The sequence below is a fragment of the Onychostruthus taczanowskii genome, unplaced genomic scaffold (genome assembly GCF_017590055.1).
Source record: "Onychostruthus taczanowskii isolate IOZ18803 unplaced genomic scaffold, ASM1759005v1 scaffold211, whole genome shotgun sequence".
Classification (NCBI taxonomy): Eukaryota; Metazoa; Chordata; class Aves; order Passeriformes; family Passeridae; genus Onychostruthus; species Onychostruthus taczanowskii.
Window position 1 is genome coordinate 43,606 of NW_024499363.1, and position 20,690 is coordinate 64,295.

At 41.7% G+C, this 20,690-nt stretch overlaps 1 protein-coding gene across 9 annotated transcripts in view; it reads right to left on the bottom strand.

Moving 5' to 3' along the window:
- Nucleotides 1-1,196: 1,196 nt before the first annotated feature.
- The window catches only part of LOC121335931 (rap1 GTPase-activating protein 1-like), a 38,568-nt gene continuing 19,074 nt past the window's right edge, over nt 1,197-20,690 (bottom strand). The window contains exons 9-23 of one of the 9 annotated variants that reach the window (XM_041404514.1): nt 20,414-20,467; nt 20,240-20,323; nt 19,794-19,894; nt 19,031-19,160; nt 18,624-18,779; nt 16,337-16,408; nt 16,062-16,148; nt 15,252-15,386; nt 13,733-13,879; nt 12,409-12,512; nt 10,024-10,140; nt 5,195-5,321; nt 5,004-5,106; nt 1,928-2,013; nt 1,197-1,771 (exon numbers count right to left, since the gene is read on the bottom strand). In XM_041404514.1, the coding sequence (XP_041260448.1) occupies nt 1,748-1,771; nt 1,928-2,013; nt 5,004-5,106; nt 5,195-5,321; nt 10,024-10,140; nt 12,409-12,512; nt 13,733-13,879; nt 15,252-15,386; nt 16,062-16,148; nt 16,337-16,408; nt 18,624-18,779; nt 19,031-19,160; nt 19,794-19,894; nt 20,240-20,323; nt 20,414-20,467 (1,527 nt within the window). In that variant the 3' untranslated portion in view covers nt 1,197-1,747. The other 8 variants (XM_041404515.1, XM_041404518.1, XM_041404517.1 and 5 more) reach the window with 8 other exon arrangements.

A 20,690-nucleotide genomic window follows, 5' to 3' on the forward strand; every position in this document is an offset into this window, starting at 1 on the left:
TGTTACGTGAATTTTTTACCATTTCTCCCCTGAAACTTGCTAGTCTCCAGTCTGTGCTATCAAACTGATTCAGAGGTTGTGATAAAATGGAATGACTAAAACATCACTTTAAGCCAGTAGTGCTACCTCAGGAGTGTTAAAAATGCCCTTTTGTGGAAATAATGTACTCTGGTAAGGAGCTGGTGAGAATTCGAAGAATATCTGGAAGTAATCTCACAGTGAAAAGCAGGGTCTCATGAAACTTTGTTCTTTGAACCAGATCAACTGAAAAATAACCAGACTTTGTGGCATAATGTTGTTGATTTGGCAGATGGACCAAAAGACATGGATCCTACAGACTGCAATATATTTCATGAAATTATCTTACACGCTCTTTGACCTACTTCAAATCAGTGGAAATTAAATGCTCGAAACTTTAGGTACTAAAATCATACTGGGTACTACTGAGATACATTGCTTATTGCCTGTAATAGCCACGAGTAAATGCAAAACCACAGCCTTTGCCTTTGTATCAGTGAGTTTGCAGACTGTTGCAATTCTGACCCTGTACCTATTCTGAGCAAAATTTGCCTGTTTGGCAGCAGAACTTTGAGGGAGTTCTGCCCCTCATTTAGACAACCTTGCTTCTGTGTTACAGAGCCATGATGTGAGCACAGGCTCGTGGCAAACGCTCTGGGGATGACCCCAGTAAACAGTGGCTGGCAGCTGCACTGTCATGCTCAGTTCTGATCTTTGTCCTAGCACACACTGAAGCAGCCTCAGTGGTATCAGCTCCCCTCTCTGATCGCCTGTGGCACCAGTGGCCACCACCACATGGAGCTGAACTGTTCACCTGACTGCTCTGAATGCCACAAGGTGGCAGGGCAGCTAAAATTTAAGCACTGAGGATCTGAACAGCAAAATAAGCACTATCAGCTATTTAGGAATGTTTAGCAATAGCTGGAAGAATTTTCTTCCATAAAGGTGATCCTCTTCTACTCAGCTACATACCAAACTATGTGAGGCTCCCGAGAGCCTCACATCCCCACCACTTTCAAGGTAGCTGTTTAGCTGTCAAGCCAGAGAAGATACTGGGCAAGGAAAGGGACATTGAGCAAAAAGACTCTCAACAACACAGGCAAAACTGGACTATGAATTCTAGGGAACAAACCTGAAGTTGTGTTCCCCTTTGCTCTATTACAGGCCTCACCAGGAAATCAAGTCCCACTTCCCATGTCTGGAAAAGCTGTGAAACTGGCATGGACAAGTAGGTCCCACCAATGCTAGGCTGAAAACAAATAAGCAAGTGTACAGATAGGCACAACATCAGAAAATGAGCAACAAAAAGGGGTTCTGTAAAGTAATGAAACTATTATAAAAAGCAGAGGTTAGGCACAGAGAAAGGTAGGTTGTATCTGAGCAAAGGAAACTGAACAATCAAAGACAAGAAGAGAAAGAAAGAGAAAGAAACTGTGCCTAGATTAGGGTAGAAAACAGAATCTCAATGGGTCATGCTGTTCCTTGAGAGGAAGGAGGCAGCCAGGAAAGGGAGCACTTAGGTAAATCAGACAGCCCAGAGTTGGCTGGCCATGGAAGATCGCTCGGGCAGGAAGGTAAAGGACTAACTCTGTTTCCAGAGAAGCTGTACAGCACTTGCTGCATCGTCTCAGAGAGGCAGGGATGGCCAGGGGCCCATGGCTCTCCTCCCCCGTGTCCATTACCTGTGCTCCTCACCCTGCGTGCAGCAGACAGTGCTCCAGCGCTGACATCACACACAGCACAAAATGGAGGCCTGCAGAACAAGCACCGCTTTAACCTCCCCCTGCAAGCGCCTTCCTACTGCCCTTTCAACCCTCAGCAAGCAATGGCTCCTAAATCAAGCCTCTCTCTTTTCTCCCATCCTTATCTCTGTGCAAGTGAGAATGAAACATTTTATTAAAGCACTTACTGGATTATGGTGCTGAGCCTCTGCTTTGCTGCCTTTTCCTTTTCCAGTGGAGCCAGCAACACTGCTGGAAGGAAGCAACCTGCTTCCTAGAAGGGAACCAAGCACAGAACAATACAAAAATAATCAAGAGGGTATCCCAGGAGCTGCACACATAGCTGGTTTCACTCCAAATTGGTTTTCACAGATCTGTGGCTCATCCACAGGTAAGAGTGAAAGGAATGTACCTATGCCCAAATTGACTAGTGTTACCCTCACCTGTTTTTCATTCCAACTCAAAACATGAGGAAAGTGACTGCTTTCATTTCATTAAAAAATAGTCATCAGTCACTGGTTCTAGACAATCTGAATGCCTTATTCTCAAGGATACACATTTGTGAAGCAGACTCTAATCTTAAGCTCTCACAGTGTTTCTCTTCCTTCTTCTGACCCCTCCCTTGAGATTCCCACATCTGACCTCAAGGTTTAAGGAATTTGCCTCTCATCACATATCAACATCATGGCAAAACCAAGGATTAAATGCTTGCAAAATTCACAAATTAAAGGCATTCTTCCGCTTTCTGTAACCAGCTTATATTCACCATACACATTTCTCCAAAAAATGAGTAAGATGTCTAACATAACAGCCTTCTTAAACCATTCTACATTTACTCTTAGATGATCCTCCATTCTATCCATTCTATGGTTAAAATTACTAAATAAGGTAATTTCCAACCAGTACAGTTTGTGGGAGTTTATGCATAACTGCATCACAACATAAATCTGTATTATAAAATATTAAATCTTTTCTTTAAATCAGAGGAAAATGGAAAGAGTTTGAATTAAGGAGTTTAGTGTGGAACGTGCTAAGGGGTAGAATGGGCAGATGAATACCTCTGATGGCATATCTAACCACCATTCAATCAGGAAAGTGAAGAAAGTTAACAAGGGCTTCCTGCAGTAAGATGGTAAACTCAGATGCTTTTCCCAGGAACACTTGTTTGTTTGTTGGTTTTTTTTTTTTTTTTTTGGCTTATATATGATTTCACCAGTATTTTCAAGGAAACAGATAAGAAGCAACTATTGTTTCATCATTTTTTCCAAGGTAGATTATCCCCTTTCCCAGTGCCATTATGTAATTTAACACTGAGATTTAAAAACAAAACTAGTGAATCACTGCCAAATGCTGCTAAACTGTGGTTTTAAACAACACGAATTTACAGTATGAGAGTTCTTCTCTATTTTGTATATATCCCAGTTCCACTATGCTAAAATTTAATAATGATATATGTTTTTTGTAGGAAGTGACTAACAGGCCAAGTAACTAAATAAAAATATACCTAACACAACTGGTAATGTCTAAGTGTTAAGGAGAGTTATAGCTGAATTTTTATCCTGCCCTTGAGGCTAAGGAGAAAGTCACCTCTGCCTCATGTGACATGCACTGGCACATGAGATATGCTGGTACTTTAAAGCCAACTCAGAAAATATTTTGGCATAGGCAGTTCTCTGTGTCATGATCTGGGAACATAATGACCACAGACTGCTGACATTTTTTTTCCCTGTAACTTTGCTCTCTCAATCTGAAAGGCAAATTGGAGAAGCCAAGAATGTGTACATGGGTCAGGAATGCTGGATTTATTCATTGTAGGATCTAGACTCACAGTGGGCTTGTCTTAGGTTTCTCCATTTAAAAAAAAATCAGTTTGGTCTGACTTTACACAGTGCATTAACTGTGGCTGAATACTTACTGGATAACTCAATAAAGGGCAAAAGTAAACCACCAGAATACTGCTCTCTGTCCCCACGGTTGTAAAACCTAAAAATTACATTGAACATTACACTGCATTCTATGTAACAATTATTCTCAGTGATACACATTAATGACTTGTATACTGTAAGATAGTAAAGAGCAGACAGAGAAACTATGTGTGAAGAGCAGAAGAGGCCAATGGTAAGCATCCCTGCCTCCAGCATCCACAACGAAAGAGGAATATCTGACGATATCTCTGCAGAATATCTGACAGCATCTCATCTTCAGTGCTGTTGCTAAGATACGGACAATTTTATGCAGGGATCTATCTGATGGCCACTCTTGATATCTCATATATGGCAGCTGTGGGGAATGAGACCTAACTCTATTCTCAAAGTAAGTTGACTCCACCTTCTCACCTTTGTATTCTTTACAAACAATCCTTTTTCACACAATTCCTATAAAGATTTCATGGTTCATTCCAACCAACTCTCTTCCTTGCCATACACATAGTCCCTAGTATCTCTTACCACCTCAACAGCTTCTATTCCAGTCTTCCAGCAACAAATGTTAAATGTTTAGCCTTTCACAGTTTCTAATGACTTCCCAAACTCAAAAGCCTAGTCTTTTCCATCATACTTTCCCAAAATCTTACACAGCCTCATTCTCAGAAACCGACTGAAACTGATTTAGACTTTCCCTAATTTTAGCTTAAGGCTGATGCTCAACAAGAAGTGCTTCAATCCAAACCAGTTAATTTTAACAGAAGTGAAATGCAACTGCAAACAGGCTCTGAGATCAGGGCAGGTGATCCAGCTCCACAGCAGGAAACACAATAGGTGTCCCTGCTACGGGACTGAAGAGAACTTCTAAGGACTATAATCATCTCTGCACAGTGAATGGATCCAAGCTGAGTTTAATCAACTACGTCAGTTTTAATCAAGTACTAGTCTAAGAGCCCAACCTTGGCAAAAAAGTCTCAGTGCAGGTTAGCTTCCTGACTACCCACCTTCTCAGGAGCATACTGCTTTGTTCAGGAAGCAGTTCCTGTAATCCCATATCCAAACTATCTAGTTTATTCAGAAATGCAACCCTAGCTCTCCACAGAAAAAACATGAACACATTAATTCTTTGCAGTCTACTGTAACTCCTTTTGCAGTATGTACAGCACTATTTATTCTTTCCCAATTAAACTTTGCATGGCAGCTTCTCTCCCCATTTTCCTGGGCTGTCATCTACCCGTCCTTCTAAAATATTAAGTACAGCATACAAAAGATTTGGCTCAACCTCTCATATGCTTCTAGAAGCGTAAGTAGAGGGTTTTTTCTATTTTTCTTTCTTTTTTACCTGGTGAGCTAGAAGTACTGGGTGTGCAGTCACTGTCATCCAGCCACATACTCTGAACCATTGAATCCTGTTTTGGAGGGCCCTTAAGTGAACACGTCAGCTCCTGGAGAGGGCAAAGAAGACGTGTTTTAATAATGCACCTGGTAAAATCAGGGAGGGTAGCCTCTGTTTGTTAGAGATCATACACCCACCCTGTCATTCTCTTCTTCCTCAGATGTTCCATTTTCCCTCAATCCACTACAACAACTGCTTACACTGGATGATGAACGTGAGAGTGGCTGCATCACACAGTATCCTGAAGTCTGACTCCTGAGCATTCTGTGAAATGCAAGCATTCAACATCATCATGCTTATTGTTACACACAGGCTTAACTTCTTGAGGCATAGCTTTATTATGTAGCAGTCAGAAACAGTAAGAATATATTATTCATCCACAGCTAGTTTTTCCACCTAGGAACAGAATTCAGGTGAACTGGCATGCATACCTTAATTTCTAGTTGCTACATCACTTAGGAGAAACACCAATTCTGTCTCCATTCTGGATAACTGTATGAAGGGATAAGTCTGAACGAATTTTTAAGTCACAGACCTAAGTGTAATAAAGTGGAGTGACTCAATCCACCTGCATTTAAGTATTAAATACATCTAGACATTCATTAAAATCAACAGATGCCCTCTTGTGGAGATCAGAGATTTTAAGAGCCTAAATACAGAATGAAGAGGTGTTAAACTGAGTATAAAGAGCAGGTGCAGTCCAGTCTAGGCCACTCATTCCCACAGCCACTCTCAGGCTATCATGTTTTCTCTTATGTGAAATTCCAGGCAGAAGAAAGGGACCATAAAAAGCATACTTATCATGTCACAGGGCTTATAAATTGTTACTGCTGTTTTCCGTACAGGTGTAACAGGAGGAAGCAGGAAAGCAGACACACATTAACCAGTACTACAGAACAGTTAACTAAGAAAGTTTAAGGAAGCAGTGGGGAGGTAGAAACACATTACTGAGATCTGCATTATTGCAGGATGTCTCAGTGTAAAACTATGTAGGATCAAGTGCCAAGCTCTTGCACAGACAAGTCAGAGCCTTCCTCCTGCTCACAGACAGGAACACACCTAGGTCAGGATTCCCATCCTGGTGATTTTCCATGTGCCCAGTTGCCAACAGACTGACTCCTGTAGGTCAGTCCCACTGAAATTTAGCTCCCAACAAAGCCATTCAAAAGGGACATTCAAAGCAAACTGTATTGGATCCCTTTACCACCACTCTATCAAATGGAACAGACACTGAGGTAGCCTGGTGCATGTTTCAGATCTACCAAAGAAGACCCTTAAGGTCAGCTATTCCCAGCTGAGAATTTGGGATCCACTGCTTAGATTCATTCAGGAGATATAATAGGCCATGAGGCTGACATGCTTACATAGCAGAAGGTGCATTGTGCATGTAAGCCCCAAATTTATGGTGAAATACTCATTGTCTGCATAAGAAACCAGCTAGTAAGAGAGAGACAAAGAGCTTAAAAATGTTAAGGAACCAAAAAAAAGTTAAAAGCGGCAAGAAAGATAAGACACCTTTAACATACTAAATATATTTATTCCTTCAGAAACACTGCAAAATGTGGCCAGTCTTGACCTACAAGCAGTTGTGAAACCTAAAGTCCCAGGCATATTACATGCCAGCATGCAACAAGGAGAACAGTAAAGACAGGGCCAATAAAGGCCAAAGATATTTCCTCAAGAGATTAGGAAATATATTTTGGAGGAAATGAATGCCAACATGCTTCTCCCTTAGCAGAGCAAATCAGTAACATGTATCTAAGTGAAATGGGATCTAGATTTCCACGAAGTATCTCCTTCTCAGCACCCTTCCTCAGCAGGTTTCTCCATCCTTGTTCTCTGCACTGCATTTCTTGACCTGTGTCAAGGCACTAGAGACAGAGGTGGAGTTGTGTTCTTCTGCTCTTGCATTCTGCAGGCCAAACTATTCTCACTCATCCGAGGGGAGAGGAAGGGAAGAGAAGGGGTCGCACTAAAGGTGGCCTCCGTTCCCCATCACTAGTAGAGGTTGGTTCAGTGGCTGCTGATTTGGCAATGGGAAGGGCACAGAGCCAAAATGCTCCAACAGGAGCTATCTTCCATCTCCCTCTCACAGAATTCCTGCTTCAGGAACTGCCAGTGGAGCGTCACTTGGTGCCACTCGGTCTCTCCACAGTCCTTGAGGTCCTCTAAGTACGTTCATGCTCCTCTTAGCCAGGACTCTGATTTCACCCCAAAAGTCTTGCCAGTGTCTTCAGTGAGGTACCCAATGACTGAGTAGCATCCGGTCCACTCCTGATTGGCTTGATGTCCCCACTCAGATGTGTCTGAGGAGGGAAAACACACATACAAAAAACCCATGTACTTTTCCTAGGATACGGACATACACAGTACAGTGCTTGATTTTTCAGATGCAACCCAGAGAGTCGTCTGATCCTCAAGAGTTCTACTTATTGGTTATATAGGCTGGGTTCATTCTTTTGAGTCTGTCCCTTGAGAAGAAGGGTTATTTGGAAGGCTACCTGGACAGTAAAGCAGAAAAACTAAGGACAATTGTCCCTGTATGTGGGAGAGAAGACACCGTTAGCTCAAGTGAACAATGCAGTTTCATGGATTGCTGGCTGATCACTGTATAAACATCTGTTAAACTCAGCAGCGTGCTGCTTTGCTTCTACTGTAAAATAATTAATCTATTACTTATGTGTTCTCTTTGCATGTATTTCCAGGTTGCTTTTACTAGAAGACAGGTGAAGAGGTCGATCATTCCAAGTTTTGAATCTGAAATGATTATGTAAGACCAGTAGCATCACGCTGGACATGTCTGAGGTAACAGAAATTTCTTGTGACTCTATAGAGAGACCAGGAGTGGACTGATGACATATTACCAGGGATAGCCCATTCTGTTACCTAATAAGGACTACTTAAATTATTCTAGAAAGAGGCAGAACTCTTTTGCATTGGAAGTATGCCTACATTTTGATCCTGGTTTCACAGCTGATGAACAACAGGTAGGCTATTTCAGCAGAACACCAGTAAACTGTCTCCAAGACAGACTTTACACTCCCAGCCTTCTCCTGCAATATTGTGCTAACACTGTTTTGCTGAAAATGATGTGCTTTACATGGTGGAATTACATGTTTTTAATTCCCTCTCCCCGATGTCATGCAAAAAGTATGGCAGCACATGGGCTAGTCCCTAACTCTGAGATCACAACTCTAACTCTGACTAATCACTAATTGTGCAAAACTCCATGCTGCATCCCACCTTGTAAATGAACTGTCCAGAAATGAGCTACACCACCACAGATATGAAAACACTTCTTTTTTTCTGGTGATCCTAAGTGGTTTTGAGTCCATGACTGGAAAAAGAATCATGGGAACAGAACTAGACAGGCTGACAAATCATACAGGTCATGCCTAATGTGCATAAACAATATTCATGCAAGTATTGTTAGTAAAATCCCATGCTATGTTTGCTCTCTGAAAGCATGTGGATACCAACTTGAAACAGCCATTGCAGCTGGCTCACCTCCTCAGCTGATGGAGAATGGGGGTAGGGAAGTGGGGGAAGCAGAATTCTTGGTGATTATGCAAGGTAATCAGCTATCTAATCAGAGCAAGAGTTCCTCACACATGCCTGTCAGGAACTTCTAGTTCACTAACAAGGCCTCAGGCAGGATGAGGAAGGGAAGGTGGAATGATGTGGTAATGCTGGAAGATGGGGGGTGCTGACTAATCAGCAGCTCCATGTCCTGCATTCTCTCTAGTCCTTAGCTGCCAGAGCTAGCGCCTTAAATGGTCTGTATCTCCTAGATATGCTCCCATCCTCCTCCACACCAAAATTCTGGGCACTCATCCAACCCAAAAACTAGAACACACACAAAAACTAGAACACTGCACCGTGGCTGTGACAAAATTCTGAGCAGTCTTACAGCACACAACTTGGTCTCTGAACTAGATAGTCACCAGCTTTTAATTCTTAGGGAGCATTGGGTGTAGTTGGAAGGGCGATCCCTCCTTGTCAAATTTGGCACCTGAAGCAACTATAACCATAGATGGCTGGTCCTAGGGCACCTACTGAAATTTTTTTAAGAATCTCCACAATCCTGAGAAAGAGAAATGCCCTAATACAAAGTACTTGCTACCTTTCTTGCCACAGGTCTCATCCAAGCTCTCTTGAAAAAAATTAGGTGTGGTATAATGTTCCAGAAAGTCAGCTGCAGCCTTTGATTTAAAGACAGACTGTTCTGGGGTCTTGGAAATGTAAATGGCTGGTTTCCCTGAAGTGTTCTAGGTAGGATCACATCCCAGTATAATACAGCTTAGCAGCAGCAAAGCTTCACTACCAGGAAATTGCATTTTTCCAGTTTTTGACAACCAGAAACTGGAGAATTAACTTGCAGACTACTGCATGAAGTGTTTTGCACATACCACTGGGTGTGGTATGGCATGCTTTAGCAATGAAACATAGGTGCAACACATGGGACCGTGCTGGAATCCTGCTGTAACATTTTGGGGAGACTGGAGACAGGTTAGTTCACGCTGGTTGGGAGCAGCGGCATGAATCCTGCTTAAAGGGGCAGAACTTGAGTACAACCCAATATCCCAACATACCCTTGTCCAAGCTTCTCCATGAAGCTCCAAAATCACTCCAGAGCAAACTATAGAGGAAACATACATATGAGTAAACATGGATAATTGGACAGCTAGGATTTTGTGTATCCTGTTGGATGCAAGCTCACATTACAGTAAAGATATAACCAAAATCAATGGTCCATTCTTTCATCATGGTCTGTTTAAGAAAGCCAAGATTCCTGACAGGCTCTGAATTACTGTGCCACAGCCAGACATCCAACTTTTGAGATGCTACAATGCCTGATGTGGACAATTTCAGTACAGCCTCCAACAGAGCAAGACATGCACCACACTTAAGCCAATACCAGAGACAGTGAGCATCTTTCAGATACTAAAATTTATTTTCAACTCACTTGCTCTTCCTGCTGGGGAACTCTGGAGAGCTGGGACTAGATGAGCCATCAGACTTCAGGTCAAAGAAAGTTCCTGGACTGTCCAACACCCTTTGTATCCTCTCTGTGGTGTCTCTGCTGGGAGAAAAGAGAAACCAACTATACCCTAGGGCCAGAGTTAACTACCATCTATTCTAACACTCCCTTACAAGACACTGTAGAAAGCTGTATCAACTGTATACACGTAAAAGGGAAGCAAACATAGTTGTGCTGAAAAGGGCAGACTCCTTAGATGTGACATGTAACATCTGGAAATGGCCAACTTTAAGCTCCCTTTGAATTGATATAAAGGCCTGAATTAATTTCAGTATTCACCATTATTTTTTTAACTTTGTCCTCTATCCTCCCCATTCCACTGGTCTTAAGAAGCTACAGGATTTAACAGAGAGCGTAAATATGATGGTTACAAAAGTGTTATTGCTACTAGGACTTGTCAAGATACCACTGAAGAAAGTTGTCTATGTGAGTAACTGAAATAAGAGGTAAAGAAAGGAAAACTAAGGGATTTTGGGGGATTTCTTAGGGCTTCAGGGATGGAGCTTGTCACAAAGTTCTTCCTCTGCTCTCTTGGTCTGTTGACCCTACCTGTGCCCCTCACATCAAAGTTTCTGATACCCTCCCTTATGCTAATACAATTGTTTGTGAGACTGGAAATTACCCTGAAAAAAGTAACTCTAAAATTAAAACAACCCTGAAATTCCTACAACAAACTAACAAGGGGGATGGACTGGGTCAGCTCTGTCAGCAAAGCCTGCATATCTTTAAATTACAGCTTCAGGGTGAAGTCACACGTGACACTTTGAGCTCACTGTTCCCAGAAAGAGAGCATGCTCCAGCCTCCTTCATTCTTGCTGAGTGCACTTTCCACCAGTCCTGGAACCCACCAGACTTCTCCACGAGCCAGTTCATGGCAGAACCTGGCAGACAATTAATCCAGTGAAAGAAAGTTCATACTTTTTCTATTTGATTAATGGGCTGAACCAGTTCCATGAAAGGCCCACTAGGGATCTGAGCAATCATCACAAGGAATAGTCAGGATTGGGTAGATGAAGGGGACAGAGGGGAAGTATCACATCTGCTTTCAATAAGAATGAACTGTTAGAGCAGTTGCTAGTGAAACTGCACCTTCAAGAATGACCCAAAAAGCCTTTCAGAAAATACAAACTAAGGCTCCCTGTTCCTCACATCTAAGTTTACAAATAAGCAAAAGGAAAGCTAAATAAGCCAATTAGTTCATCAGATATCTCCAAGCAAAGAGCAGGGGGAAAAAAAGAAAATAAATCCAGGGGTTTTCCCTGTAGTAGGAAAGTTTTACAGATCCTTCAAGGGGATATAAACAGTTGTTGTACACAAAGTAATGGACTGAAGGACACAGCTGCCTAAGGTACAAAAGTATTTAAAGTAGAGAGAAGGTGTGGCTACTGTGATAGCTTAGACTGCTACAGGGCAGTTATCTCTGAAGATTTCATTTTTCTCAAAAGTTCTATTTTTATTCCGATTAGGTCATAGGCACCTCATTAAGAAAGAAGGGAAAATGCAGTAATTTCCTCCTAAAATAACTAGTTTCCACTTTAGAGATGACTTTCCCCCTTTTGCACCCAGTCGTTAAGCTATTTTCTGCAATTCTTGCAACTGGGAAAACTGCACATTAGATGCAGAGCATTCACTTGACTTTTGAGACTCTGTATAAATCTTAAAAAGATGTCTCAGCTAGTGCTGAGGGAAATTTGTAATTTAAGTAAATAATTTCTCGTGACCAGTAGACAACTTTTGAATGGTTTTAATTCTGTCAAACATGCCAAATCACTCCTTGAAGCAGTATATTATCCATTAATTGTAATTATTTCTCAGATGATCTAACTTAAACACTAGTCATTTGGACTTGAAGCTTTTTTAAATAAATCCTGTAAGTTAGCAGAAGTTTTGCCTATTTGAATATTTTAACATGAAAACAAACAATCAAGCATCCCCTTCCCAAATACCAGCCTTTCATCTGACTCTATTCTGAAAGTAGTGAGTGAAGAACAGGAAACTCAAGAGTGCTGGATAATACTGCACAATATTCAAGTGATCTTACAATGTTCCTCCACCCATTTCCTCCATTCTTACTCAAATATTGATTCTCTCAAATTCCAAACACCCTCTTTTAATTTTGTCTGTTTCTGTTATTTGTCCATTTCTCCACCCGTCAATAATCAGTCCCTTTTCTTCCCATTCCAACCATTTCTGTTTTAGTTCTCATTCTTGATGGTTCCCCCTCTGCCTATATGTGCCTTTCTGTGTTCCTTTTCTCATCTCCTCTTGTTTTTTTTTACCCTCTTTGTCTTGTCTCCCCACAACTCATACCTCTTTTCCTCCTGTATGTTTTCAATGCCAATGGCACTACTCCGTCGCCCGTGGAAGCGGCTGGCTCGAGTACGTGATGGGCTCCTACCAGGCAAGGCAAAAGACTAGAAAAAAGGAAAGCATGACAGAAAAGAGAGGAACGAGACAGGAAAAGCTGTGCAGAGCTGCAAGCACAGGAGAAGAGTTTGCAATGTAGGTCCAGATCCTCTCCTTTACTGCAATACATGAGCTCAGCTCCACCTGTGCAAGGAGTACTTTCTGTCAGCGAGCAAGAGCAGCCAGGGCTTACAAAGGTGGTGTGAGAAAGGGACAGAGTTATAAAGAAAGAAAGGCAGAACACAGCCAGTATACAGAGAACAGGCTTAGGAAGGGAGGTATCCCCATACGGTAAGAGGAGAGGCAGAACCAGAAAGACAAAGAAAACCAGAAGTTGAAGGAGCAAAGGAGGCAGCAAACCCAAGTCATTAGTACGCTGTGACTTCGTTGTATTGACATAAAGAATGCATACAACCAAGTAAACTGTCACCAAGAAATCTTCACACTGAAGGGCACCTTCTTGGCTTACTCAGAGATGGGTTTTTTGGTAGTTTGCCTGTATTGACATCACTAGTGCAGAGACCACAACCATCTGGATGCACTTTGGCCAAGGTAACCATATTTTCAGTATCAGAAACATGGATCCTTTTCTGGAAAGATTTGTGATAGATTTTTAATTCAATAATTATTTGGTCACATATATTTAGTATCCCTATCAAATAAGAAAAGTTTTGATAGTGATTAGAAATATTCATTCTTTTTCTCACCCCAAACTTTATTAATTCTGCTGTTTGTTCCCAACATGCAAATTCTATTTACAGCAAAACAGCACCTTGAATACCTTGTGCACCTGTTTATATTACAGAAAATAGTCTGATTGGTGAAATAGAAGAAAATGAAACAGTTCTAGTGTCCTTATGTTCTCAGGTCTTGCCATATGACAATACAGTACCATTCCAGCCAAACCACAGTGCATGCATTTTGTAACACATGGCACCGTACAGGATCTAATCTAGGATATCAGAGATAGATGTCTGATGTAGAATCATGTTTGACTTTCTTCTCCCAGTCTGCATCAATCTCAGCTCTAGTTTACACATGAACTGGGGCTAGAGATGGGCACAGACAAAACAGACTACAACACATGCTGTCACCACTTGTGAAATGGGCTGATACAACAAAAAGATTCACAGTGGGACAAGAGGACAAACTAACAGGGAAAGGAAATGTATGAGTGGTTACAAAGGTATGCCGGGTTCTCTTCTTACAGCCCACCCGAATACCTTACCGCAGCAATGGCCTTAGGGCCCTCGGCGACACTCTGGCTGAGGGCAAGGCCAGCTGTAGCTGGGCGGCTGGGCAGGGTGGCTGGCTGCTGCTTTCTCATGGATATCCCCATGGTATCCAGGCTCTGGCTGCGGCCTCTGATCACCCGCTGAACAGGAGGGAGGCAGGGAAACAGACAAACACAGATATACACATATAGACATGCACACGGTAGGGTAGTGTGAGAAGCACCACAGATTGAGTGGGAAGTTGTGACAGACTGACACCAGAACCACACAGATCCTAATTCCTAGAAGGCAGCACCTTAGATTGGCTTTAGCTGATTCATGGAGCCCTGGGAAGAGCCCTTCATCAAGTATATTCTCTAGTTTCACTTCCCTTCTCCTACTGCAATGAATAGAGGTTTCCTACCAGTATCCCAGCACACTGGATTAAACAGCATCACCTGGAGCAGTCCTATCCAGTACAGGCTATAAAACACAAAATCACACTCCTGTTCAAGGCTGTAAGGTTCAGTCTCATATGAACTCGAGTTCTGGTTTCAATAGGAAAGCAGCCATATCAAAATCTGCAGCATTTAAAAAAGCCATTTTCTGACTTAACTCAGCCTTTTCCAGCCTTTTACAAATGTCATCTGTGTACATGATGTGCAAATCCCAGCATCTGCCAGAAGTCATAAAAGGACATTTTGGGAGAATTAGTGTAAGATGTGGATAGGTTAAAATTCATGGTTAGCAGCAAAGGCAGTTTGTATGTTAAAAAAAAAAAAAAAACCTCACCAAAGCATCCCAGACCTGACCAAAGCTACACACACAGCTACCAAACCTATTTGTGAACAGGTTAGTTTTACAGACCTTAGTAAGTCTAATTGACCCAACATACAAAGCCATAAAGTCGTCTGAAGAAATGCTATTTATAACACATCTCTCTTTCCAGAGAGAGAACTTTTTATATAAAAGAAGTGGCAAGGCACTTCCCACGTTAAGTGGGAAAGGGCAAGTAGATAGAATAGGAAAGTAGTAAAGATTCTCTCTGTGTAACCAGTTCAAAACTCAGTTTGCCCATTAATACAAAACCTTTGCTTTCTCATATCAATTATCTTTATCACTTCAAAAAGAAAGTTCTGTCACCTGGTTTATTTTAAAAAAAATCAACAATAAAAACCTCTTAACATGCCATCTACACTGAAAAAGGCAAATTAACTTGGGCTTTTAGAGGGTAAGGAAAGCTCCACAGTTTTTCTAGACAGTACACTCAGAGATAAGTTAGAAACTTTTGCAGTGGCTTCTGCAATTCTTTCAGTTATAATGAAAATGAATTGAAAGAGATCTGCTGCCGGAACTGAAAGCCCCTTGCTCCTAGTTATTACAATTCCTCTTGCAAACACTGACTCCTTCTTCTGTAAGTCATAGAATAAAATCATATCTGACACTTGAAACCAGCAGGAAGCATAAAGAGTTTGGCTTCTAAGGGCCAGTATGGAATTCTAGACCACACTGTAGGTTTGTAGAAAGACTCACCTTGAAGTTCTCGAGGAAGCCCCCACTGCCATTCTCTATCTTATCATCCTCCCCTACAGGTAATCCCATCATGCTGCGGCTGCGAAGCTGCAGCTCCTCAAAAAGGCTCTCCAAGAGGGCACTCCGTGTTCTTTCCTGCATCAACATTGGGAATCAGAACAGTTTTTATTGGGACCAGAGAGATTTTTTCCTGTTTTTTCAATGTCTCACATCCTTCTTAAAAAAACCCCAACAAACAAACAACCCCAAAAGACCAACAATGACAACAAAACCCCATGAAAATCACTTTAAACAGTATGAAGTGGTTTTAACTGCATAGTTACAGTATATATTGCAGTAACACCCAGCCCCTTCAAACTCTGTCTAAAGCAAGTCATAAAGGACACTTCTTTACAGCTGATGAAACAGAGACATGGGTTTTTTTCTAGATCAGGCAACAGCAGAGTCTAGAAGAGAATTTTGGTACCTTAAACCAAAAATCAGTGATATCAGCATGCATCCTCTAGCATAATGCTAAATTTCAGCTAATACAGAATTTCCTCCAGCAAAATATATGCATCATATTCCCATCCTTACTTGAGGATTAGATTTTTGTATTAAAGGGTACCTGTTCATATTCTATCACACCTACTAAGAAATGTGAAGGAAATATCCCATAACTGAGTGTAAAATCACATTTCATCTTCTTAAGCAACACAAAACTAGAAGTCAGAAATTTCACTTTATTTTCTTTATCTGATAATAATATATTTATTATATATATATATATAATTATTATTTTTAATTGAAGCAGCCAGATAACAGACCCACCTCTAATTTAGCAAATTTCTCAGCTCGATAGCAGCTGTACTCAGCGTTGATGAGCTTGACCAGAAGGAATTCACGAAACTCTGCACTCTACAAGACAAGATGAAGAGAAGACTAAACTGGAGATGAAAACACTAGTAAAAATATAACATTATAAAAGCTCTGCTTTCTACTATTTGGACCTCCAAAGTGCTCTAGCCAGACTGATAATACTGACTCAGAACACAAGTGTGTGCACCACGTTCCCTGCCAACTAACACTGGACCAGAGAAACAAACCTTTTTAAATATGGCTGGATTTGGCAGCGGCGGTCCAAAGAAGGGGACATCATCTCGGGCTGTGACTGAAACCTGAAATAATATAAGGGGAAAAAAATGAGTATCAGAACACAAGTGAGACCATCAAACTACTACAATAGATCTGATTCCTCCTAAATAATTTACTTATAAAAAAGAGATGTAATATAGTGTCCTGTGCATCCCTCTGTTCCTGAACTCAGTGGGGATGGATGTGCTCATTTATCTCTCAGAAACTCAGCCAGCTAGATGTGCACACAGCAAGAGCAATAAAAAAAGCCAAACTGACTGCTTTTTAAAAAATATTTTAAATAATAACTAGTATAACCAGTATATTTAGGAACAAAAAAATGCTCCTATTCAGCCCACAAGACTAACCTCCACTAAAGAACCTCTGTCAGTGTGGTTGTACTGACCTGGGTTTTTTTTACAGAGAATCCTTGGGGAGACACGCGGGGGAATATCTCAGTGCCACTGCCTCTGGGAGTCACAGGTGGTAAACACACAAATGCATTTTCCCAGTAAGAGACAGGTTTCATTTGTTGTATTTTTAGCATGCTCCTACCTGACATACCAATGTCTAAAGAAGTAACTGTAATGTAGCCCAGTTTTTACACGGTCACTTGTTTCTTCACAGCACTTACCAATAATTATATGTAGCTATCTTACCAAATACATACAGTACTTCACAATATTTCACAAGAGTTTTTTTTGTCATGTTTGAGATGAAACAAGACCATTATTTGTTCTTTCACACAAGAGGGAACAATGGCATAACAACCACAACTGCCTCAAAACAACAAATAAATATCACAGAGCCACTGAGAGGTGTGAGTTTAATGAGAGGAAGAAGGAAATGGGCTCTTGATTAAATTCAGATTTCTCACATTTTAGGGCATCTCCACTAATTACAAAGTCTCCATCTCTCTCCTAATAGATATCTACCAGTTAAAATCCTGCTTTGCATTTTTAGTTTTCTGATTGCAAAAATTGATTCTGTGAAATAAATTCCATTAATACTCCACTTTAACAGGAGGCACTAAAGCTTAAGTAAATGGAACAAGGGATGGCAAAGAAATCTTTCAAATGGCAGTCTTTTGTGTACTACAGTGCTCTCAAGGCAGCATCAGTTAAAGCCCCTTTAGAACTAAAGCCTTTACAGAAAACTCTGCATTGGCTCTAGGGTGATTACTGGGATGATTTCTTCTTCATGGAATGAAGCAGCCCTATTACACTAACAACAACAACAACAAAAAGGTACTGCAGACAGGCAAAGATGAAAACAATGGCAGGAAGATACACAACAAATAGCAAGTTTTCCCAGCTCTTTCCTTGTCATTAAAAAGTCCAGTGAATTTTTGTGGCCTACAAAACAGAGCAAGAGGACAATTGGAACCCCAGCTGGTTTCTAGTGAAAGCCTTGCTGCCCAAAGCATAGGGAACAAGAGAAGGTGGTAGCTCCACCACCAACACCTCTTGGTGGAAGAGGAGATGGGAATACTGTCCTAATTATGATATTCTTGGTGTTCCTGTAGACCTCCTAGGCATAAGGACTCATCATTACCATATCAAAATCCCTACATGATACAACACATGGCATTTGAGATTAAAATGTTTCTACAATGGAGAATCCATCACAAATTCAAGTTTCTTTGTATTTTCTGCTCTCTCAGCGTCACTGAAAGTTGAACATAAAGTTATACAGATATCCATACAGTGTGAGAGAGAATGAGCTGTGTCCAAAGGCCGCAGATAATTAATCTGGGCTCTAGCAGGGCTTCTTTCAGCTGGAAGGCCCTAACAGGTAGCACATCTCTGCCAGATGGGCACCAGCTCTGGAATCCCCAAAAGCAGGTGTAGCTGGCTTGGATTCCATAGTTAGGTCAAGCAGCTATATCTGACCTGCAGCCTCAAGCAGTGCAAGCTGCAAGCACTGTGCTGTGCAGCACGAGCAATGCAGACATGAATTTTACCAGAGTGACACAATGTAAGCGAAACAACCGCCAAAGTGCGATCAACTGTGGCTCGTCCTCTGCAATGTAAACAAAATTTTTTACCTGAATTCTTTCTGCTTCAATTCCAAAGCTTTAAGCTTCAGAAATTAACCAGCTACTTAGAAAAGCATACAACTTAACTCAGCTTTCAGGAGTAGATACTCAAGAAATCAGGATGACATCTGGCTGAATCTGCACCTCTCCCAAAGGCCCAAGAACCCATTTCCACTTCAAGGATCAAAATCTATACAGGTTAATCTATTGATCCTGGTTACCTTGTAGAGAGTGTCCCCAGTGGTGCTATGAGTGAGCTGAACTACCACGTAAGCATGTAGAAAATTGGAAGCAATCATATCAGGGACAAAAGGCGTGCTTTCATCCTGGAAAATGATGGCTACAATATCATTCCCAATGTGACGCTTCCGTTGAAGCTGGAGAGGAAAGAAATAATGAAGAGAGAAGGCAGGTGAAAAAGAGTAGAACAGTGTGATGGGACTCAAACACCAATGTGCCTAACATCTCAAACCCATCTGTTCACCAAACCCCTCATCACTACTTTTGCCATTATTCCAGCTGTAATTCCCAACATTACAGAGTTCATCATTGTCCCCTCTATGCAGTCCTTCAAATACCCCTCTTCTCCCAGCCACACTGTTGTAACCCTTACTCCTCCTTCTGATACCTGCTGGGAATCTCCCTCTGTGAAGGGCAGCTTTGTGGACACATGAAACATGATCTCCTTCCCCCGGAAATTTGTATAGACTGACTCGGTGCCTGTTTGACCTCTGGTAACATCCAAGCCTCCCCGGAACCTGAGCAAATCCACACCACGCCACAGATCAGGCAGTACAGGAATGAGAGAGCAGAGAGAAGACAGACAGTATCAGTAACACTACTACATCAGGACTATCAAAGGTGATTTTTAGGAAATCAATGATAGTGAGGCACCAAGTCTTCCCCAAACCAATGCAATGACTGAAGCTACACCGTGTCTGTGCTGGTGAACATACCAGCTTGTTAAAAGCCATGAAGTTAAACCAGGGATCCTCAAAGTAGCTACTTTCTTTGACATTCGCCTGAGAAATACACTCTGTATAGAACTACAGAAGGGATGAGATGCCTTACAGAAAGAGCCTGAAACAATACTGCCCCATACCACTATGGAACAAACTTGTATTTGCACTGCCAAGTAAAATTATTCTTTGCTGATGCTGCGGGTCAGATTGAGATATCAGGAGACCTTTAAATGAAAATATCAGCAGAGACCTAAGCTCCAAGTAGCTCCCAGATATGATGGCTGACAAAAGCATTTGGGGCTTCTTCACCTGCACTGGGATTCAGAAGACACAGCACTTCTCTGGAAGCTGGGCTGTAACAGAGTCACAGCCTCTAACACATGATGTTCCCTAACTTAATCTGGCTTTCCAGCTGCCTTGGGTACGCACCCACGGAAATCCTGCAGCTGAATCTTGTCACCAAGGAAATCCAGGAACTCCAGGAAACCCTGACTCTCTACTGTGTTACTGAAGACTTCTTCTTCAGTTGTCTACAGAAGGAAAGCAGAAGTAGTAAGAAGCACAATGAGTACAAAAACAGGCAGTAATTTCTATAGGCAGTCCAACCAACAAACATCTGTGCTTGCATACATTTCTGATCTGAGCCCCTCATGGTGCTGGGGTCCCGTGCCTCAGCCCCAAGCTGCCATGAGTGCTAGTTAGGGGCTAGTGGTGGGTGGCAGAGGCATGCAAAGGGAACCATGGCACTGCACAAACACTGCTGCCTCCATGCCATTGCTTCTGGACAGTGCAGACATTGCTATTACATCCTTTAAGCTAAGAAAACTGACTCTTTTTATTTTGCCCCAAGTACCATGGGATCTGATGGGTCTTACCTGTCCAGGTTTTTGGTAGATGACCCCAAATTTGAAGTTATTGCTTATGACGTGTTCATCAAATGCAACAATAAGCTGCGAGGCCTGAGGTGATGAAAACACAAATTGTCAACTGGATGTCATTATCCAGACCTTGATGGAAAAGTGATATACACACATATCAGAACACTGTACCTTGGGATACAGAACAGGAAAGAAGCGTTCAACATTCACATCCTCACACAGTAGCTGTTGAGTGAGAGAGACAGGGAAACAGAAGTGTGATTATCACGTGCCCTGGCTTGTTGCAGGCATGACAGTATAGGCACCGTATATAATTATCTGACAGGAGCCCCTTCAGGCAAAAATTCTGAGGTAAAATTAGAAGAGAAAGAAGAGAAGGCAAATGGAAGGGTAAAAGGGAACTATATAATAGTTCTACTGGTGAATAGTAGAAAAAGAGGGAAATGGG